A 23247-nucleotide genomic window follows, 5' to 3' on the forward strand; every position below is an offset into this window, starting at 1 on the left:
TCGGCCTGCGGGTTCAAATGATTCTCCTGCTTCAGCCTCCCGAGTAGCTGGGACCATAGGCACATGACAAAATGCCCGGCTCATTTTTCTACTTTTAGTAGACACAGGGTTTCACCACGTTGGTCAGGCTGGTCTCGAACTCCTAACCTCGTGATCTTGCCACCCCAGCCTCCCAAAGTGCTGGGATTACAGGCGTGAGCCACCATGCCCAGCCTAGAAGGCAAAGTTAATGACACACACCACAGACACACATGGCTCTGGGTATTTTTTTTGTCTTCTTTCTTTTTTTTAAGATCAATATTCATTCTTCATTTGCCCTTGTAACGAAAATAGATTTTTAAATGCCTCAAATATACAAACATCATTGATGCACACACATTCCAGAAATGCAGAGGTATGTGCTGCCATGGGGTGGGGGTGCGGGAGGCAGCCTAGCCTTATGGCCACAGACCGTGCCCCAGCCCAGGCTTGGCAGGTAGCTGGCCACTGATAAATGCCACTGGGATCCTAGGAGAAGCTGGGGACCTTGCGTGAGGTACTGAGAGGGACTACAGTGGACGGCGTCCTGGGTGCTTTGTAGCTTGCCTCCATCCCAGCAGGCCTGCGGGGAAGGCCTCTGCTGCCATGGAGAAGCTGGAGGCATGTCAGCCTGGGGCTCTGACATCGTAAAATGCCCCACTGACTGCCAGTCACTAGGAGAAAGGTCTCCAGCTGTGCCCTTCCAGAGGTGCTTGCCCCAGAGTGACTGGTCACATGGGGGACAGGTGTGCTCCAGAAACCGTACGCCTTTCCTTTCTTGTCTGGCCTCCTAAGGAGGACCCAAGATCAGGAAAACTCCCCAGTTTAAAAAAATATCTGTCCATCTGTATATAAAATGCCTATTATTAGCTGCAGGTGGACACGTGCAGGACTAGGAGAGACTGTCAGAGGCTCTGCCCGGACGTAGGCGGGCCTCGCTCACAGCACCTCTGTGAGGGGCAGGTGCTCCTGGAAAGTCACATCTCTTGGTGATTGAGCTGGCACCCCCTCCACTCGGAAAGCACAGGGACTGAGCAGGCGGGGTCTGTGCTGGAGGGATACTCTCCTGGTGAGAAACTATGCGGGCCTTCCGGGCCTCAGCAGCTCCAGCCCGCGCCTGGCCTGGCAGCCACCTGCCCACCCACCCACTCATCTGTCTCTGGGCCCCCAGTGAAGTCAGAAGAGGCAGGAGCCCCGCAGGCTGTGAGCCTGGCGCAGGTCGGCGGACAGCGAGCGGCTCATCTGCCTGGTGGTGGAGCGGACGCTCTCGGCAGCCTGCACGGCCCGGCTCAGGGCCTTGTTGAGCTCCTCCAGGTCGCCCAGGTCGAGCTGGATGGAGTGCCGGTGCCCCTGGGCTGGCGGGGGAGAGGCTGTGGGGGGCCACTCGGCGGCTGGTCGGGCTGAGGTAGGTCCTGCGGGCGCATAGTACCTGCAGGGAGAAGTGAGTGGGCTCATTACACGTGGGGAGGCTAGGGACGAGCCAAGGAGCACCGCGTGTGGGGTCAACCCCCTTCTACATCCCAGCTGGGCCGCTGGGCCCTACTCTCTGGGTCTCTCAATTTCTCTACCTCTAAAATGGGAATAATGGGCACACATTAAGGGATTTCTTGGAAAGATGAAGGAAGATAACAACACGTGTGCCTGACCCAGAACAGGTGTTCCAGGACAGGAAGTTCAATCCACCTGTTCATCTCACAGTGATTGACTGCCCATCTAGTGTGCCAGGCTCTGGGGTTACAGTGGGACGAGAAAACATGGACTCCTGCAACCTTCTTGGAGCCGGATCTTGGGAAGCCCAGGGTCACCCCAGGCTTGACAGCAAAGCCCCCTCATTGGAGAATATCTGGGAGTTCCATTTGCCAAGCATGGGGTGCTGGAGAAAGGCAATAATAGTAATAATAATAGGAATTCTGCAGGAGCGGGAGGGTCTGGCCCCAGGTATCCTGGGAAGGGAGGGGAAGGACATCCTTCCCAGCCCAGTCCTACAGGAATGTGGGGTGTGGTTTTAAAGTGCTGTGGGAATGAGCTGACAAGCCTATTGAGATGAAGCACGGATTTCCTTAAGAAGTGACAGTGGCATCTATCAGGGCCACTAAGTTTAGGGTTCCAGGAAACCAGCAGTGGGAAGAGGGGGTGTGGCCTCTGCATTGTTGAATAAAGCATGTGTGGCAGGGGAGGGTGATAAAGGGGCACAAGTTTAGGAGGCCTTGGCGGAGTCACTCACTGGCATCTCACTTGGCACACTGTGAAGTCTGGCTTTACTCCTGAGCACCCACTTTCTAAGTTACACTACTGTCCAGTGTGTAACAACAGATGATCCAAACAGACATTCCTCCAAAGGAGACATTCAAACAAACGATACACACGTGAAAAGATGTGCACCATCAGCCAGCAGGAAATGCAAAGTGAAACCACTCCACACACCTAAGCTGGCTAAAATCAAAAAGGACAGATAGCGACCAGTGTTGACAAGGGTGTGGAGACACTGGAACCCTCCGCACTGCTGGTGGGAATGTAAACGGTGCAGCCGCTGTGGAGGACAGTCTGGCAGTTCCTCCAACAGTTGAACCCAGAGCCTAGCCCAGGTACCCAGGTACCACCTGGTGCCTTTATCTTTATTTTACAGATGAGCAAAGTGGAGCTCAGAGACGCTAAGTGAGTCAGGAGGCAGAAGAACATGCCGGCCTTAGCAGCTCAGGCCCTGGCGGCCCACCCCAAATGCCAATCATTCTGCTAGGCTAGCCATGTGACTCTGGACAAGCTAAGTCACTTTGCAAGGCCTCTGTTTTCCCACCTAAAACAACCACAGTTAGCAACCTCTCAGTTCAGAGCCCATGGAAAATTCAGGTAAAAAGCCTGGCACTTCCAGGCCACGGTAAGTGTTCTATAAATGTGAGCTCCTAAGACCCAGGGTCAGAGAGCTGGAAGGGGCAGCCATGGGTTCGCACCCAGCCCTGACTCTCCCCGTATCTCTAACCTGTGCTAACTGGCAAGCAGCAGATGTTGATAAAAATAATCTGAACTGAATGAATGGGCTTCCCCGATCCCATAAACAGCAGCCTGCACTCCTTCCTCTAGGGATAGTCTGGTGTAAGTAACTACAGAGGCTCCTCAAATTACAAGGGGGTTACGTCCCTATAAACCCACCGTAAAGTCGAAAAATCATAAATTGAACCATTGTAAAAGCGGGGACTGTCTGGACTGGGTTCTCATACACCCCCACCTTCTGTTAATTTGATGGCCAGCTTGGCCTGAAAGTTACCCAAAACTCTCCCTAGGGCAGACACTGAAAAAGTCCCTCTGGGCTGGAAAGCCTTGGCTGCAGGGCCTATGGGGCAGCTGCCCAGCAGGGGGCAGCACAGGCCCACTCCACTTTCCAAACTGCACTGGCCTCAGCCACTGAGCCCGCTCAGTCCTGCTGACCAGCAGCTGGAGAAACTTCAGGATGCCACCAGCCCACATTCTAGCAGCATTAGAAGCACCATTGTCATTGGCCAACTTCTATGTATTATGGGCTTTCCATGCATTAATTCATTCAATCCTCACCACAACCCATTTTGCAGAGGAGGAAACTGAGGCATAGGTATAACCCACCCATCCTAACTTGGAAACAGCAACCTGGTTAGTTCTGCCTACAGGCCAGAGCCTGGAAGAATGTGGAATGGGGCCTCGGGAGAAGTAAAGACTCCATGGTGAATTCCAGGCAAAACCTTTCCCGCCCAATGAGTCGGAACATGGGCAGGCGTTCTCCCCCATGTCTGCTGGAGGTCTGGGCATGCGGCACGGGGCCTCAACGTTGCTGGAGTGGAAGATCCCTTAAGTACTTGCTCAGACTCAGCTAAGAGGGCAGCAAGAAAGGACATTTACAGACCAGGCATGATGGCTCGCGCCTTGTAATCCCAGCTCTTTGGGAGGCCAAGGTGGGCAGATCACCTGAGGCCAGGCGGTCAAGATCAGCTTGGCCAAAGTGGCAAAACCCCTTCTCTATCAAAAATACCAAAATAATTAGCCGAGTGTGGTGGTGCATTCCTGTAGTCCCAGAGGCTGAGGCATGAGAATCGCTTGAACCTAGGAGGCAGAGGTTGCAGTAAGCCAAGATGGCACCACTGCACTCCAGCCTGGACGACAAATCAAGACCCTATCTCAGAAAATATTCATAAATAAAAAAAATTTTAAAGCACATTTATAGGCCTGGTCCCCGAATAGAGAACAGGGCTGGATGGCGCCTGGGGTCCCTGCTCCACCAAGCACCAGCCCTCCCCGTGACTCAGGCCCTCACTGCCCACACTTACAGGCTTCTGGCAACACAGGCACTGAAGGTGTCAGTCCCAATCGACCCATTTCCCAGCAAGAGAAGCAGGCAGAGAAGCAGCTGCTGACAGCTGAAGACAAGAAGATAGGTTTCCTACTTCCGGGGTCTGGGTTTTGGTCCCCTGCACAATCCTATCATCTTGAACCCAATTTTACTCCTTTTTCTTCCTATTAGTGACCAGGCTGAGCAATAGCAACATTCTCTGGGATGGCAAAGCTACTGTGTGCTCAGGAGGGAGCATGTGCTCACCCGGCACCACAAACTCCACATACATCTCATCCAGCTCCTGCCCTGTGCCGCACTCAATCCTCACACACAGAATTAAATACACGGTTCAGATTCTTCCCCCATTTAACAGATGGGGAAGTTGAGGCTTGGAGAGGAAGTGACTTTGCCAGGGCCACAGTGCTACTAGGGGGCAGATGGGACTCCAACGTCACTCTGGCCAGCTCCAAACCAAGCCACTTCCGTCTTGGCTTCCCTGCCTCTCCTGGCTTGACTGACGTTATGTCCAGAATCTATGCAAAAAGTCCTACAATATACCCGACCAGGACTCCTCAAAGCTGTCCACGTTATCAAAAACAAAGAACTGTGGGAAACTGTCACGGCCGAGAGGAGCCTAATGAGGCATGACAATCACACACCATGTGGGACTGTGGATGGGATCTTGGGATAGAAAAAGGGCTTTGGAGGAAAACGGAGGAGGCCTGAATAAACCATGGACTTCAGTTTCTAATAATGTATGAACAGTGCTTCACTGGCGTAGCCAATGTGCCGATGTAAGATGTTAACAACAGAGGAAACTGTGCAGGAGTGAGGAGGTGTGTGGGAATCTCTCTAGACTAGCTGCTCAATTTCCTTATAAATCAAAGCTGTTCTAAAAAATAAAGTCTATTTAAAAAACAACAGTGGTCATCACTTACTTGCTGAGAAAACCCACAAGGAAAAGGGAAGATGGTTAGGATTCTCAGTCTCCACAAAGTTAGAAGCTCCCAGAGGGCAGAGCCCTCCCTCTTCCTGGTTCCCTTCACTGCTGGTCCCAGGGCTAAGCACTCTCCTTAGTACTTGGGTTTGTTGAGTGACTATGTAAGTGCTGGGCTCCTGCTGCGTATTATCCACGCAGCAATAAAACACAGGAGGAGTGCACTGCATCTCAGCCGCCCCACACAGGTCTGAATGCTAACATATTCAGTGAGCTAAACAAAGGGGCTGGGAAGGTCGGAATGAAAGGCTCTTACACAGCGGCTGGTGGATAAGGCATGACAGGCACCGAGGAGATGTAGGCAAAGGCCGGAGGGGCTGGTGCTGGGGGTGCAGCCGCCAGGTACCACAGTCCAGGGGGTGGGCATGGTGACGACCCCGCCTGCTTGCCCCTCTGCTTGGGGCTGGGAGTTGACGGTGCTTTTCTTCTCGTGGTGGCCTTCTCTGCCCCTACCAGGGAGGGAAGAGCAGAGAGAGACAGAGTCTGACCACTTGGCCAGATGCAGCCAAAGATGCAGGGTCCACCCAGCCCTTCCCACGTGAGAGCCAGACAGGCCCTCCGCTGTGAGACTCCACGCTGGGGAGGCCTCTCTTTGGGGAACAAATCCTCTGCCCCGATTGCTCTGTCCCAGACGGGGAGAGCAGCCGCCCCAGCTAAACTCACCCAGGTCCCCAAACCCTGGTCAAGGAGAGCTGAGGGTCTGGCTAAGAGAAGAAATGAAGCGTTTGTCCCTACCAGAGGTGGCTGAGCCTGGGCCATCTGCCTCCAGGGGAGACCCAACTCGACCACACAGGGGACACTGAAGGGTATCAGCAGGAGGTGGTCCCAGTGGGTCTCCTGTGGCAGCACCGCCTGGAAGAGGAGGGAGAGATGTCAGGGGAGGATTACGTCTAAATCATCAGATCGGCCTTCTGCAGTGGACTCCTCAGGTCCACTGTGGAGGGGACAGGCTGCCTCCATCTGGGTGACGATAGTGACCACAACCATGACAGTGAGAGCAAGCATTTGATGAGCCAGGCCCTCTCATTATTTTATCAAATCCTACAAGCCATTGGGCTAGCTACTGTCTTCCTCCTCCCCCCGCCAACTTTACAGATGGGGAAACTGAGGCTCCATGACATCAAATAATTTGCCAAGGTCTCAGAGCTGGGAAGCAGTGGTCCTTGGATCGTAAGCCTGGGCTCTCCCAAATGCAGCCCACCTCCATTTCCCCCTACCCACAGTGAGACAGACCCATTCTCCACCTGTCAGTGTCCCAGAACACGCCCCGGGGGAACCAGGGATGTTAGTAGAGGCCTATGGGAGCAGAGGAGAGTGGGCACCATTGTTCTCTTCCCACACAAATCCCCAGTGCCACACCTGGGTGAGTTCCAGGGCTGCTCTGTTTCTCTTTCATGCCTTGGCTCAACCACCACTCCCTCTGGGAAGCCCTCCCACCCCGCCAGGCAGAGTCAGGCACCCTCCAGCCCTGCTTGTGTTCGCCTATCCCACCTCTGGCCACTCTGCCTTGTGTTCCTGGGGGACAGGGCCCAGGGCCCCATCGGGATGGGTGCTGAAGGAATGAATGAATGAATGCAGGACTCTAATGCTAGCACAGGTAGGGCATAGTGGTAAAGAGGTGGGGCTCTGCAGTCACAAAGACCTGGGTTCAAATCCTGTTTCCACCACCACTTGTAAGCTGTGAGCTGTTGGGCAAGTTACTTAATCTCTCTGAGCCTTGCTGTCCTTGCCTATAACATGGATATAATAGTACTGAGTATTTACTTCACAGAACTGTGAGGATTAATGTATGCAAAACCCTTAACATGACACCCTCTATACAGAGGGACTTAATAAACAGCAGCTTGTTATCATCAGTCATTATCATCACCATTGCTTGAAAAGGCCTAGAAACCATCTCTTCCAATCCTTTCATTAGAGATGTGGTGGCCAAGGCACAGAGAAGTCAAGGAACTGGCCTAAGGTCATGCAGCAAGTCAGTGGCGGAACTGGGACTAGAAGCCATTGCCTGAATTCTCTGATCTCTTGGGCAGATCCAGCCACTCCTCCCTGTGGGCTTGGGGGAAAGTATGAGGGGCGAAGGGAGGGTGGAGGGGAGAATAAGGCGTAATCACTGACGCCAGTTCCCCTGCTGCCTAGAGCCCATCTATCAGGACCCTTCGGGAACTTGTTAAATCAAGGAGGTGGCTTCAGGCAACAGCGCCTGGAGCAGCAGATGAGATGACAGGACACCCAGAAAAATCCTGTTCCCTGGTCTGTCCCTGTAACCCACTGCTGAGTTCAGGGCAGGCCAGATCTGGTCCCGTGCACACTTCCCTGAGGGCAAGAAGCTGCAGTTGCGGCTGCCTGGGACAGATTTCCAGGTACCATTCCTTACCTGCATTCTGGGTCCTGACGGGCCGGCAGTGGGGACAGGAGACTGTGCCATTGCCTTTTGGGACCGCCTTAGGGGACAGAACATGGTATTCGTGGCCTGGGGAAAGGAATCAGAACTGTCAGTATCAGCCCTCTAGATGATGCAAAATTGAGGAGGATTCTGGAATAATGATCTTTTTCCTCTTCCTCCAAATGGTTATAATAGTCTCTGTGTCTCTCTCATGTGCGCACCTGTGAGTGTGCATACACACATCATGTGTAAAATATGTATATATATGAGTATGACTGACATACATATACACATATATGTCAGCACACATTTTTGTGTCTGTTTATTGCAAGCTTTTTCCAGATGCCTATTCTGTTTCATCTCAGATCCCAGAACCAGATGACATCCAGTAGCAACCAACACACCCAGGCTAAGTCAGGACTGGAAGGCAGGCCAGGAAGAAATGATAAGCAAAGCAACAATAAGAAATTAACAAGTGATGCTGTTCCCCACACCCCAACTTGCTGGTTTGGATCTAATGGCTCGGGAATGGGGTCAGTGGCGTTTTCACCTCCATGCTGAGTGGCCGTAATGTGTGGATAAACGTAGCGCCCATTTCACAGGCCTGTAGGGAGGACTGAATGGGGCCGTATCCACGCCGTGCTCCGCCCAGTGCCTGGCAGATGTAAAGCACTTGATGTTATGAGAAAGCTGGATGGACTGTGGCCTTCTCACCCAGCCCACCACCTCCTGCCTATCCATCCCTGAGCTTTAAACAAGGCCTTCTATGTGACACCTGAAGCCACGGTGGAGAGGTCTCATCATCTCATTTCCCTCCTGTGCTGTTCTGGCTTTCTGGCACTGAAGGTCATTGCTATTATTTTCCCCACGCAACAGATGTGGAAACTGAGGGTCAGAGAGGCTCACAGCCACTTTCTGTGAGACTGACTTCAGAGTCCGGTTTTGACTTGTATACTGTCTTCCTCTCATTGTGTTAGAAGCACTTCTCCAGGTTGAGCTCACCTTTAAGGGTTGAGATCACCTTTAAAGGCTGCGCAAAACCTCATCCAACAACATCATCTCTCTTTCCTTTTGCTAGTAAATCCACAGAGAGGTTGTCCGGTGAGCTGGGAGGCGCTCCTGCAACTCTCGCTTCTAACTCCTTGGTCTCTGTTGACTCCCTCACTATGCTCCATGGAGCCGAGATGTGCCTCTGCCTTCCTGCCTTGTCCTCAGAATCTGAGGTCAGCAGCCCTCCCTCCTCCGCAAGGTGTCAGTGAGAGATGTTGCCTTTACCATAATTACCTATTGGTTATCGTCTTCTCTGCTACACAGTCAGATTCATGAAGGTGAGAACCATATACATATACATATATATATATATATATATATATATATATTTTTTTTTTTTTTTTTTGAAATGGAGTTCCACTGTCACCCAGGTTGGAGTGCAGTGGTGCAATCGCAGCTCACCGCAACCTCTGCCTCACAGGTTCAAGCAATTCTCGTTCCTAAGCCTCCCAAGTAGCTGGGATTACAGGTGCCTGCCACCTGTGCCTGCCACCACACCCGGCTAATTTTTTTGTATTTTTAGTAGAGACAGGTTTTTGCCACATTGCCAGGCTGGTCTTGAACTACTGATCTCAGGTGATCCTCCCGCCTTGGCCTCCCAAAGTGCTGGGATTACAGGCATGGGCCACCATGTCCGGCCCATATATATTTTTTTTTAAATGTTAAGCACTTGAAATGCTACCATGTGTCATCTCAAGTCTACTCTGTGCCAGGTGCCGACTTCCTGAGATACAGGTGCCCTCTGGAAATGAGAACTTGAAGGAAGCCAGGTGTACTCAATGGTATATGCAAATGGTATACCCAAGTCAGTGTCCACCCTGTATGCTCTGAGCTGGGAAAGAGCAGGTGATCAGAAACTAATTTAGGATCGACCAGCTGAACAGACTTCCCAGAACCAAGCGTGGGCCCTAGTGAAGGGGAGGCATCAGAAAGCCTTTGCTGAATGAGTGAATGAATGAATAAACAAATGCACAGAGATTCATGAAGACAATGCTTCCTGCTGGTTTTTATATCATGGAACAGACAGAAAATGATATTTGAATGACCCACTGGGCATATGGAAAAAGCTTCTCATAACAGAGGAGACCTCCGCCCCCACCAGGGGCTGCACCCATCCCGGCCCTCCCTCCTGACCTACCTGTGTATTGGCCCCGGAAGGTGACCCTGTCTGACCATCCAGCACTGCCACCCCCACTCTTTCTGTCCCGCGCTGCCCGTGGACTGTCCTCAGTGGTCCTGCTCTTCTCAGAGAACAGTGGCCGGGGGGGCAACTCAGAGTCTGAACCTGGGGTGGAAAAAGTAGGGCATCAGAGGGGGCAAGGGGTGGGGGTCACATACCTCAAGGAGTGGGTGTATCATGAGTTCAGGCTCTGGGGCGGATGTCTGGGTTTTAATCCCCAATCTGCCCCTTAGGAGTAACAGCTGACATTTCCAGAACCCTGCCCCCATGCCAAGCGCTAGTCTAGACACTGTGTGTGCTGTGTCGGGTGCCTTCACAGCAATCCTATGAGGTGGACACTTTATAACTACATGGTGAGCTGTCCCTTTAACTGCTCAGAGCAGGTAAACAACTCGGCCAAGGACAAGTGGAGGGAGCTCGGCTGATCCTGGCTACTGACTCCAGGGCCTGGATCCTTCAGCACGTCCCCCCCGCTCCCTGGGCTTCGGCATCCTTATCTGTGGAATGTGGATAATACGACCATCTTGCAGTGGAGGTTAAGCAAGATGGCAGCTACAAAGCCCTTACAGACCCCCTGCACACAGTAGGTGTGCCGTACATTAGAAGTGCACTGTGCTGGTGGGGCGCGATGGCTCACACCTGTAATCCCAGCACTTTGGGAGGCCAAGGTGGGCGGATCACCTGAGATCAGGAGTTCAAGACCAGCCTGACCAACATGGAGAAACCCCGTCTCTACTAAAAATACAAAAATTAGCCAGGCCTGGTGGCACATGCCTGTAATCCCAGCTACTTGGGAGACTAAGGCAGGAGAATCACTTGAACCCAGGAGGCGGAGTTTGCAGTGAGCCGAGATCGGCCATTGCACTCCAGCCTGGGTGACAAGAGCAAAACACTGTCTAAAAAAAATTGAAGTGCACTGCGCTTCACAGCACTATGATATCCTAAAACAGATGCACAAAAACCCTTCTCCAAGTTTCCTTGAATGCTGTTGCTGTGGTCCCTGACCACTGAGCCAACATGCTCAGACTGTGGCCTCCAGAAATCGGCCTTGGCAGGTGGTCACTTACTCAGGGACAGTCGGGGCACCTCCCGAGGCACTGAGGAAGACCTGGCTCGCCGCCTTCCTGCGGAAACCGTCTGCTCTTCACCTCTAGGCTCACCGGACAATCTCTCTGTGGATTTACTAGCAAAAGGAAAGAGAGATGTCATTGGACGAGGTTTTGTGTGGCCTTTAAAGGGATTTGTGAGAAGCTCAGCCTGGAGAAATTCTTCTAACACAATGGAAGGAGAGTATAAAAGTCAAAGCCAAAGACTCTGAAGTCAGTCTCACAGAATACGGCTCTGAGCCTCTCTGATCCTCAGTCTCCCCATCTGTCAAATGGGGATAATAAGAGCAATTACCTGAGGGTTATGAAAAGATGAATGAGAAAATGTTCATAAAACTCTTCATCGAGTGCCCTCCCATAGAAACACTCAAAAGAAGCCAGCTGATTTTATGTTATCATCATAAATGAACCAACACCAAATTAGTGGGTGAGAGGGTAGGCATCCTGGCAATGTTCTAACTCTTTGGCTGGGTGGTGGGCCCAGGGATATTCATTGCATTGTTCTCTATTGTTAACACAGAGGTTTATATATTTTTCTGTGCATCAAATCCTCCACAGTGAACAAATGGAACAGTGAATGAATGAATGAGTGAATGAGTGAATGAGTGAGAGAGGGATGTGACAGTGCTTGAGTCCATATGTCTGGGGACAGCCAGAGGCCAGCCAAGACTATCTTCCATGGCTGCCACCAGGACACAGAGGTAGGAGTTTTGAGGTCACCCACCTGCCATAATGGGAGCCCCAGGGGGCTGGGGAGTCCGCTGGCCGGCCGCGGGTCCGGGTGGGGCGGTCAAAGGCAAACGCTGGGTGAGTCGGGCTGTCCTGGGGTGCCCGATGCAGGCTGTCCTCCAGCCGCAGGCGGAGCCGGGACACCTCCTCTTGCAGCTCACGGATGGCCTGGCTGGGGTAGGAGTGGACACAGAAACAAAGAACAGAGGCATGGGGAACCGAGCTGCAGCCACCCCAGAGGGTGCCAGGACGCAGCAGCCTCTGTCCCGTCCCAGCAGGCACAGGGTCTAGCTCTGCTGCCAAATGATTCTAGAACTTTCCTGTGCAACACTTTTCTTGCACACAACTTGACATCCTTTCTGAGTTCATGTCCCTGTGCATTCAGTGAACAGAACAGAACCTCTGAAGTTTCCCCTGCGTGACATACAGGGTCTGAATAGCTATCCAGAAACACCAGTGACAAATTCCTGAGCTGGAGATGAGGACGCAGGAGAGAGAGGGCCCTAGCTACAGTTCACTGTAAAACACCAACCTTCACTCTCTGTCCAGGCGCAGCTCCTTTCCCTACCACTGTGCAAGCCCGTCCCTCCAGACCTAGCAGAAGATGCTTGTCCACTGTCTCCCCGCGCAGACAGTGAGCCGCCAGCAGGCAAGAAGGAAATGGCTTCCTGTCTGATAACCCCTGAGCCCCTGCACCTTGTGGGCGCTCAGGACACAGTACTGCAGAGGATCTGGGCTTTGAGAGGGAGCAGAGTAGAGTGCTGTGCATGGAGAGCAGACAAGGAGACACCTTGATGCTTCCTAGCCCCACCTGTCCCAGGAGGGCTGACTAAGAGCAGGCTGGAAGCGGTCTGCAGGGCTGTAGTAAATCCTGGTGAAACTCCCAACGTGGTCCTACCTCCAGCCGCCAGCATTTAGGGAGTAAACCCTGTTTGCATTTCTCTCCAGTCAGTCCCTGCATCTCCAGGGTCTCCTTTTGTGGGCATTGCTAGGACTGCAGCAGATAATCCTACCCAGACACCCCTCCCCACAAGACTCCTTCTCCCCAACATGGAGCAGCGTTAGAGCTTCAACCTCCAAGCTGTTGCAGGTTCCACATCTATCCCTTGGTCTGGGGTGGGAATTCCCATTGGGGCCGTTCTTGCCTGGTGGCCCCTGGACTGGTGGGTGAGCGTCTCCTGGTGCTGCCTCCAGCAGACATGAGCACTCAGATGAGTGTGTCAGAAGGAGTGCAGGCCTCTTTCTGGCTGTGCCCTAGCACTGAGTGTGTGTGTTCAAGGGCAGTGGGTTCCCTTGGCAATCCCCAGGGAGATGCCTGCTGGTGTTTCTGAGACAAAGCCGTGAGGGCAAGGGGTGGGCGGTGGCTACTGGAGAGTGACATCTCTCCGCCCCCAGTTAACCCCTGCAAGGGAGAGCTCCGGCTCCCAGTCAGAAGGCATTAAAAAAAGGCTCAGTGTGGTGGCTCACATCTGTAATCCCAGCACTTTGGAAGGCCGAGGTGGGTGGATCACCTGAGGTCAGGAGAGCAAGACCAACCTGGCCAACATGGTGAAACCCCATCTCTACTAAAAATACAAAAATTAGCCAGGTGTGGTGGCATGTGCCTGTAATCCCAGCTACTTGGGAGGCTGAGGCAGGAGAATCGCTTGAGCCTGGGAGGCAGAAGTTGCAGTGAGCAGAGATCGTGCCACTGCACTCCAGCCTGGGCGATGGAGCGAGACTCTGTCTCAAAAAAAAAAAAAAAAAAAAGGCTTACCAGTCCGGAGCATGAGTCAGTCACTTGGGTATCTCAGTCTCCCTGATTTAACTCTTTAGTTTCTTGCTGAGTGCCAGCTGGCACTTAAAATTCATCTTTCTTGGCAAACTTACTCCCCCGCCTCTGCACTTGGCATCAGCATCCAGCTAACCGGCCAGACAGAAATCTGAGCCCCTCTAGACCTGCTCCTTCCCTGAACGCCCCTGAAGTTAATCAGCTACCAAGTGTCATGGGCCCAACTTCCAAAATATCTCTCCCCAAATGAATCCCTTCTTCCCTCTGCAGGGGCCTCCCTAGAGAACCCAGGCCCCGTCATCTCTCTTGGATGAGGCAGCCTTCTCAGCAGATTCTCAGCCTGTTCTCACCCTGCTGGTGGACAGAGAACTCCAGAACATCAACCTGCTCACACTACTGCCCTGCTTAAAATCCCCTTCCCTGTCCTCACAGCCTTTGTGCCCTCACGGAACATGCAGTGAACGTCTCCTCTTACCCGTGGCCTTCAGGCAGGATCTTCCACAGGTCTCTCCTACCTACCCCTCTCTTCCTTTACTGCCCAGCACCCCACCACCTCACACTAGAGGATCTGGCTGACCATTTAGCTCCTCACAGGTGATGGGCACTCTCTCACCTCTAGACCTCTGGACATGCCATTCCCTCTGCTGGAGATACTCTTCTACCTCTCTTCCTTCTGATGTCTGCTGAGATACCACTTCCTCCAGGAAGCCCTTCCTGAAGCCTCTAACTGGACTAGATGCTCCTCTATGTTCCCACAGTCCTTTAGTCCTCTGCCATCACGGTACTTATCACAGTGGGGGGGCCACTGCCTGTTTCTTCGTGTGTCCATTCTATAAGATGGTAAGGCTTACGAGGCCTAGGACAGAGTCTTGTCTACTATTGTATTCAAGACTCTGTCCAAGGCCCAGCATACCATAGAGAAACAAGCCTGATGTCAGGGGAGCCTGCAGGGGCAGACTTACTAAACTCAGACAAGGAAGCCAGATGCCAGCAGCTGGACACAACTTGGCACGTGGGCAACATGACAGCGCATCCCGAGATATTCACCCCCTCCCGCAAGGACATGTGAGTGATCATCGACCAAAAGCAACTAAGAGGAGATGTAAGAGAAGCGACCAAGCTATTTTACCATTTCTGTTCAACCAAGGAAATGGAGCTTTCTTAGAAAAAACGCACATGGACCAAAAAAAGAAAGGAAAAACTCAGAAGGCAGTAGCTTCTTGGTTCATACAATCAATGTGCAAGTGGCAGAAGAGACACCCCTGGAAAGGACAGGCTTATCTTGGAAGGGAGATGACGGGGAGAGAGGGGAGATGATTCAGCACCAGAAAGGTGACTGTTTAGGTCAGTTTCCACTGGCTGGAGAAGTGTCCTTGATGCCTAGTCAGTGAGGTCCCACAGAAACCGCCGGGCGCTGGGCGGCAGGACACCTGGGCCCGCATGGTCCCACCACCAGCAGCTGTGTGAGCCGGGCAGGTCTCTACCTCCACCCCTAACACTTCACATCACACTCCCATCTGGATGATGAGCTTGAACCCCCAGGATCCAAGGGTCTGACTTACTCTCGCTCTGCCCTGTTGAGTGGGAAGTTGGGGATGGTCTCTGTTGGTCCACGGGGCAGAGGGGCAGCGGCTGGGGCAGGGGCTGGGGGTGGGCTGATTGTCTTGCTGGGAAGGAGCTGTTCAGAAATCTGCTTATGCCCCTCAAACTCCGAGCCAGGAACCACTAGGAAGGCAGAGAGAGAACCCAAAGTGAGTTTAAGCAGAGAGAAATTCCAAGCTCACACTCGTGCAGGTGGAATGACGGGGTAAACGAAGCGGCAGTGCCCAGTTCAAGGTCACAAAGGAAGCTCCCGATGAGGCCAGTGACCCACACTGACCTCCAAACCAGATCTAAATTTTGCTGGGAATGTGGGTGCTGAGCTGGGCCTGCTCTGCTGTTTCTAACCAGAACCTCTCCTCCCACCCACCATGACACCATCCAAGTCTTCAGGAACTCCCCCTGCAAAGAATTAATTGCTCCTTCACTTGGGTCCCTAAGACTTGATCACCTTACCATGTTGTTCTGGGGCTGGCTTCAGAACCTCCTCTGAAATTATAGTCACCTTTTTCCATGTACAGTATGCGTGTTTCTGGGGAGGGCATTAATAACTCTTAACCAATCTCCCAAAGGGATGGGTGACCAAAGGTTAAAAACCACTCATCTGGCCCATGCATTAAAAGCAATGAACTGGCCAGATACGGTGGCTCACACCTGTAATTCCAACACCCTGGGAGGCTGAGGTGGGAGGATTGCTTGAGCCCAGGAGTTCGAGACTAGCCTAGGTAATATAGAAAGATCCCATCTTTGCTGCAAAAAAACATTATACAAAAAAAAAAAAATTAGCTGGATGTGGAGGTACTCCCCTTTGGTCCCAGCTACTTGGGAGACTGAAAAGGGAGAATCGCTTGATCTGGGGAGGTCAAGGCTGCGGTGAGCCATCATGGCGCTACTGCACTGCAGCCTGGGTGACAGAGCGAGACCCCATCTTAAAAACAATACATAAATTAAAAATAAAAGCAATGAAATCCTTGGAATACTACTCACCAATATATAAAGGAGCTAACTATTGATACATAGAATAATCTAGGTAAATGTCCAGAGAATTATGCCGAGTGAAAAGCCAATCCCTGGGATACTATGTAATCCCAGGTTACATAGTGTATGATTCTATTTATAAAACATTCTTAACATGATGACATGATAGAAATGGAGGACAGATTAGTGGTTACCAGGGGTTAAGGACAGGCCGCAAGCAGGAGGGAAGTGGTGCTGTGAAAGGGCAGCATGGCGCTCCTTGTGGTGATGGGACATTCTGGATCTTCACTGCGTCATTGTCAACATCTGGCTATGACATTGTATTACAGTTTTGCAAGATATTATCATTGGGGGAAACTGAGCAAAGGCACATGGGATCTCTGTGTATTATTTCTTATAACTGCATGTGAATCCACAATTATCTCCAAATAAAAAATTTAATTAAAGGCTGGGCTGCTCTGCAGGTCATTTATAAAAGTACAGTGCAGGCCGGGGGCAGTGGCTCATGCCTGTAATCCCAGCACTTTGAGAGGGCGAGGCCGGTGGATCACCTGAGGTCAGGAGTTCAAGACCAGCCTGGCCAACATGGTGAAACCAAGTATCTACTAAAAATGCAAAAATTAGCTGGATGTGGTGGTGTGTGCCTGTAGTCCCAGCTACTTGGGAGGCTGAGTCATACATGCTGTCTGTTGTTGAACAAAACGTTGTCATGCAGTGCATGAGTGTGTGTAAATAAACACACATTTACATCGGCACAGAAAACAGCTAGCTCACAGCTTCTACACCAAAACGTCGGCACTAATGGTCTCCAGGGTATTTTTTTTCTTTTGTTCCCTTTTGCCCACCTTATCTGTAATTTCAAATTTCCGTACAAGGGACCTGGCTGATATGTTATATCCTAAAGGGTTCCACAAGTTGTTCTGTTTGATGTTTCAATCCACACAGTTCTGGCCAGGCCAGACTCCTGCACTCACCCATCTCTGTGGCCAATGCCCGCTCCAGGCTGCAGTTGGGTACCCTCTGAAGGAGAGGCCCACTTGGGCAGGAGAGATGCCTCTGTGCTCGGCTCCGGGGTGTGCTGGGCTCTGTGGCTCTTCTGGGAACCAGAGAACCCCTGGCCTTGGGGTAGGAGCCTCCATCCCTGGGCACAGATGCGGTGAAGGGCTGGGCTAATGTCCCTGCTGTGCTGGGGGACCGTGGAGGAAGGGACACACGGAGGTCACACAGAGCGAGACGCTCAGGTGGCATCTGAGCCCCTCCACTCGCTAACCCAATGCACTCCCACCCTTTGTGACTTCACACCCCTGGTGGTACCCTATTTCCAAGGACACACACAAACATTGGATGCCCACTTCTTTGTAAACTGTACACTGGCCAACCAATATGTAAAATAATAAAGCTCAATTTATGTTTAGAATACATAAAGACATAAAGAGAGGCCGGGTGCGGTGGCTCACGCCTGTAATCCCAGCACTTTGGGAGGCTGAAGCAGGCAGATCACGAGGTCAGGAGACCGAGACCATCCTGACCAATATGGTGAAACCCTGTCTCTCCTAAAAATACAAAAATTAGCTGGGCATGGTGGTGCATGCCTGTAGTCCCAGCTACTCAGGAGGCTGAGGCAGGAGAATCACTTGAACCCGGAGGTGGAGGTTGCAGTGAACTGAGATTGTGCCACTGCACTCCAGCCTGGCAACAGTGAGACTCCATCTCAAAAAGAAAAAAATAGGACTTCTAATCCTTCCTTTTCATGTACCCTGGGGCTGTCACATCGGCCTCCTGAAGGGCCTGCACCCAGCTTTGGAGGCTCCATCCCTCCACCCTTCAGCCCTGTCCCCTCCGCCTTCTCCCTTCCCTTTGGGTTCCATGTAGCCACCCTGAGTGCCCTTTGTCCTCATCTTCTGTTTACCTCACAGTGCCCTCCCTGTAGTTTTGTTTTTTTTTTTTTGAGACGGAGTTTTACTCTTGTTACCCAGGCTGGAGAGCAATGGTGCAATCTCGGCTCAATGCAACCTCTGCCTCCTGGGTTCAAGCAATTCTCCTGCCTCAGCCTCCTGAGTAGCTGGGACTACAGGCATGCACCACCATGCCCAGCTAATTTTGTATTTTTAGTAGAGACAGGTTTTAACCATATTGGTCAGGATGGTCTCGATCTCCTGACCTCGTGATCTGCCTGCTTCAGCCTCCCAAAGTGCTGGGATTACAGGCGTGAGCCACAATGCCCAGCCCTCCTTGTAGTTTTTATTCATTCATCCATTCAATTGCTCAACAAAAATTAATTTCCCAGTCTGTCGCTAACTGGCTGTATAAGGCTGGACTAGTCACTCCCCTCCCTGAAGCTCTGTCAATAACATGGGAACAAGAAATCATGGTCGGGGGAATGAATGAGGCCCTATGAATGGCCAGATCATCCCTCTTATTCGGGGCCATAACGGGCACTGTGATTCCCAGGCTGTTCCAGGTATGTGGCACTGACAGGACAATGGCGGGATCCCAGGATACCTGATGTGGGAGAGCCGGTGCTCTGGAGTCTGGGTGAGGGGTGAGACTCTGCTTGTTTCTGAGCCCACAAAGCCACTGTCTGTCTCCGGGAACGCCATCCAGGGCTCCTGAAAGAGGCAGTATCCCTTTATGTCTGCGGAAGGTCCCCAAGGCGGCCTGGGAAGCCCTTCCCAAATCCTGGCCTGGGCCTCACCTCCCAGAGGCTCATGCACCAAGGAGGCTGGCCGACCTCCCAGCAGCCAGGCTCTGGGGTGAGGGCCCTCAGGCTCTCAGGCCCCAGCACAAGAATCTGGCTACCAGCAGGGACTCCACACCCCAGGAGGACCCTGAGCGAGTCTTGCCTCCCTGAGAAGTGGCAGCCAGAGCCCTTGGGAGAGACATGGCCGTGGACAAGGACTAGCAAGGGGAGAGGGAGAAAGCCTTATTTCCCATGTCTCCTGGCTTAGGCCTGGAGTCCTATAGTCTTCTCTGACTGCGGAAATGCTCAGGCCCAAGGCATTGGAAAAACAAAACCATCAAATATGCACAGGCCCTACCCACTGGGTTTCATGAACAGCACAAAGAACACAAACAGCAACACGGGTGCCTGCCCTCGGTGAGTTCACATCTAGTGCAGAAATTCCTGATCATGGGCTCATTAGGACTACAGAAGCGTATGTGTGCGTGTTTGTGCGTGCATGCACATGAATGTACATATATGCATTATTGTGTGACAGTCACATTTCCATCATGGTCTGTGACTTTGCGGCAGTGATCTCTGCTCTAAAGGGTGTAGAACTCCCCAGCTGTGATGAGCAGGCTCAGGGACGTACAAGCAATGGGCTCCAAGCTCTCAGAGGAGGAACAAGAGCTCTGGAAGTGTGACAGGATGCGGGTGGCACTGGGCATAAGTCCTGTATGTCAGGTGGGATTGTGGCTGGCAGGGAGGGACAGGAGCAGCAGGTATTCCAAGAAGGAAGAGCACAAGGAAAGACCCAGAAGCAGAAAGTTGAGGTTCTGGGCCCATTCCCCCACGGGGAGACTTACCTCCAGGTGGGGCCCACCGGCTTGGTGCAAAGGCTTCTGTGCAAGGCGCTCAGAAATGCCACTTTCCTCCAGGCTGGTCATACTACTTTGGTGGGATGCTGCAGACTTGGTGCCCGGAGGGTGGGGTGCCCTAGCATGGAGTGGCATGCTAGGGCCTGGAGGGGCTGCCTCAGCCTTGCCCAGGCCTGACATGTGCCCGTCTCTGGCCAGGGATGTCTGGAAACCTGGTGGCTTCACAGATTCCATCTGCTCTGTGGCCTCCCTGGCATGGGAGAGAAGAGCATCATCCCTGAGTTCTGCCGCAGGCCAGGCAGTCCTGACGTGGGGGTTGGCCTGTCTTGTGAGCCAAGCAGTCCAGAACACAAGCTCCAGAGTCAGACACCCCTGGCTGCCCAGCCTGGTTCTGCCACCCCTCTAGCTGTGTGTCCTAGGGCAAGGCACTTCCCCTCTCTCGACCTCACTTTTCTCAACTGTAAAATGTGGATGCCAACAAAACCCACCCAATACACCACGGAGGGAATGCTAAAGCAGCATTTCCCAGACTTGAGGAGTTTACCGTCTTCCCTATTTCATCCATTTCCATAAACTTCCAGCCACTCAAAAGATTTTAGATCACTATTAAAAACAGAAGATCGGGGCTGGGTGCACTGGCTCACGCCTGTAATCCCAGCACTTTGAGAGGCTGAGGCAGGTGGATCACCTGAGGTCAGAAGTTCAAGACCAGCCTGACCAGCATGGAAAAATCCCATTCTACTAAAAATACAAAAATTAGCTGGGAATGGTGGCAGGTGCCTATAATCCCAGTGACTTGGGAAGCTGAGGATGGAGAATTGCTTGAACCCAGGAGGTGGAGGTTGCAGTGAGCCGAGATCACGCCACTGCACTCCAGCCTGGGTGACAGAGCGAGACTCCATCTCAAAAAAAAAAAAAAAAAAAAAAAAAAAAAAAAAACCACAAAACCCAAAACAGAAGATGGGTGTGTTATGTGACAAATAGAAACTAACTTTGAGGATAAATACAAGAAACCTGAACATTATCATATACTACATAGATTCATTTGCCTGCTACAGGTTCTAGGCATGAGGGCGGCTTGCATGCTTTCACTCTCGTCTCTCTCTTTTTCCACAGAAGATCGAGAGAGGCATTAAAGTCACCACAGCACTAACTGAGACTTTCTCCTTTGTATCATTGGAAGGTCAGAAATAGAAAAGGAGAATAATATTTTTTTTTCTTTTTTTTTTGAGATGAGGTCTCACACTGTCACCCAGGCTGGAGTGCAGTGGCCCGATCTCAGCTCACTGCAACCTCCGCCTCCTGGGCTGAAGAGATCCACCTACTTCAGCCTCCCAAACAGCTGAGACTACAGGGGTGTACCACCATGCCTGGCTACTTTTTGTATTTTTTGTAGAGATGAGGTTTTGCCATTTTGCTCAGGCTGGTCTTGAACTCCTGGGCTCAAGTGATGCACCTGCCTTGGCTTCCCCCAGTGCTGGGATTACAGGCATGGGCCACTGTGCTGAGAATACTGTTCTTTAGAGCTGCATCTGTCTTACTGAAAATCATGTCCCACACTACCCAAAATCACTTCAAGGGCTATCAGTGGTAAACACTCCACACCACGAAGAGGCAGGACGGGAAGCCATGTGTAAACTGCGAAGTGCTGCCTTACTCACTCTGACAGTGGTCACCCCTGTGGTTTTAGGGTGGAACTGGACATTCTGCAGGAAAGGCTCAGCGACTTACTCCAGGGGAGCCCCATGACTTTTCTCAGCCTGCACCAGACACTGCCTTGGGAGGACCCCGGTGGCCTCTGCCTTCCCTGAAGCTGCAGCCACCCCATCAACTTCCAAGGAGTCGCCTCCCTCCTCCTCCTCCTCTTCCTCCCCTTCTTCCTCCTCCTCCACCCTCACGGCTTCCGGGAGAGACTTCACACCGAGGGACCTGCAGAAGAACACACAGAGGGGCATGACCTCTGCCCAGTGGGGGACCACCAAGATCCAGCTGCTGGCCGGACACAACAGTCAGGTCCAGGTGGCACTCACCGCTCCAAGAGGCCATGGAGAACTTGCTCCATCTGCAGCTCCTTGTCCCTGAGCAGGGCCGGGGGGTCCTGCAGCCTGTCCTCCACCTCATTGTTGCCAGAGCTCACCTCGACATTCACATGCAGTGGGTAGGGGCCAGTGCTGGAGGCAGCAGTGGTGGTGGCAGGCTGGGGTCAGAGAGATGGAGGGACAGAGATTCAGCAGATACTTCAACACTACTTTTAAGCACCTACCTCCTGCCAGGCTCATGCTGGGGGCTGAAGAGTAAGAAGCACATTAGACTCACTACGCCCACCACCCTTTCATGTGTGTGTAAACTATGGGGACTGGGCTATGTGGTCTTCCATACTGGCTGCCATGAATTGAGCACCTACTATGTGCCAAGCACCATAGAGATATCACATCACAACACCACCAGTACCTACAATTATCACAACCCATTTTACAGACAGGTAACTCATGCTCAAATGATTTGCCCAAAGTCAACAGAAACAAGGAGCAGAGTTGAGATTTGAACCTAGACTTCCTGCCAGAGTCAACACTCCTGACCCCCATCCATTCCAGTGTAGCCACCACAGCCCCCTGCAATACCTTCACTGAAGAGCACAAGGGTCCCTCAAGATAAGGTACTCAGGTTTTCTCCCCATTCATGCATGTAGTGATGCCTGGTAGAGTCTTCCTACCCTCTAGGACAGAGCACCGCATAAGATTTTCCCCAAACCATGGGGCCAGTAAGGCCTCAGCTGTCAGGGATGTCCTACCAGAGCCCCACCCTACCCAGCATGCTGGGCTCTCTCTCCTGCTTCTATCCCCAACAGCCAAGCCTTTGCAGCACAGGCAACAGGAGCTGAGAGGCATAGAGACCCCACCACTGTCATCTGTGTCAACGCACTACATTCAGCTTGCTTGTCTGCAAAACCGAGATAGTGGTTGTCTCTCAGGGGGTCGTGGTGTGGGCCGGAGAGACTCCTACAAAGCCCCTTTCGTGTTGGGCTCTTGTCTCGGCTTTACCCCATCATCTGTGCTGTACTACAAGCTAGAGTTGGGAGCCATCTGTGTGTCCCTTCCCTCTCACGGCCGCTCCAAGTCCACTCAAACATGCCTTCCCAACCTCTCTCAAATCCACATGTGCTTCTCCATTTGCCCTGCCACCTACACAGCCTCAGACTGGCCTACCCACTAGTCATCTTAAGTCATCCCCCACCAGAAAACCCAGCAGAGTTTAAGACCACGCTCTCTATGTGGCCCACCAGACCCTACATCATGGGGTCCCCTCCTGCCTCTCCAGCCACACCTCAGACTATTTTTTCCTTCTCTTCCCATACTCTAGCCACAGGGCCTTTGCACAGGCTGTTTTCCCTGCTGGATGCCTTTTCTCTTTCTGTCTCTGGTAATTCCTATTTAGCCTCAGGTCTCCTTTAAACATGACTTCTTCAGGGAAAGTTTCTCTGACCTTCTCCTCAAACTCAATCATGTTACTCCCGCTATCTACTCTCACAGAACCCCATAATTCTCCTTCAGTGAAGTAATAATTATAACTAAATCACTGTCACTAGTTCAACTCTG

The 23247-nt window shown here is 52.1% G+C and overlaps 1 protein-coding gene across 1 annotated transcript in view; it reads right to left on the reverse strand.

Annotated features, from left to right (window-relative positions):
* Positions 1-252: 252 nt before the first annotated feature.
* The window catches only part of LOC116546071 (microtubule organization protein AKNA-like), a 31232-nt gene continuing 8237 nt past the window's right edge, over positions 253-23247 (reverse strand). The window contains 14 exon segments of the mRNA XM_032272418.1: positions 253-1447; positions 5569-5761; positions 6048-6164; positions 7690-7761; positions 7763-7785; positions 9887-10033; positions 10996-11111; positions 11759-11935; positions 15097-15259; positions 17086-17297; positions 18614-18720; positions 19640-19901; positions 21383-21580; positions 21682-21848. Coding sequence (XP_032128309.1) covers positions 1308-1447; positions 5569-5761; positions 6048-6164; positions 7690-7761; positions 7763-7785; positions 9887-10033; positions 10996-11111; positions 11759-11935; positions 15097-15259; positions 17086-17297; positions 18614-18720; positions 19640-19901; positions 21383-21580; positions 21682-21848 — 2094 coding nt within the window. The 3' untranslated portion in view covers positions 253-1307.

Source organism: Sapajus apella, unplaced genomic scaffold (genome assembly GCF_009761245.1).
Source record: "Sapajus apella isolate SASKATOON/1434 unplaced genomic scaffold, GSC_monkey_1.0 scaffold566, whole genome shotgun sequence".
NCBI classification, from domain to species: domain Eukaryota; kingdom Metazoa; phylum Chordata; class Mammalia; order Primates; family Cebidae; genus Sapajus; species Sapajus apella.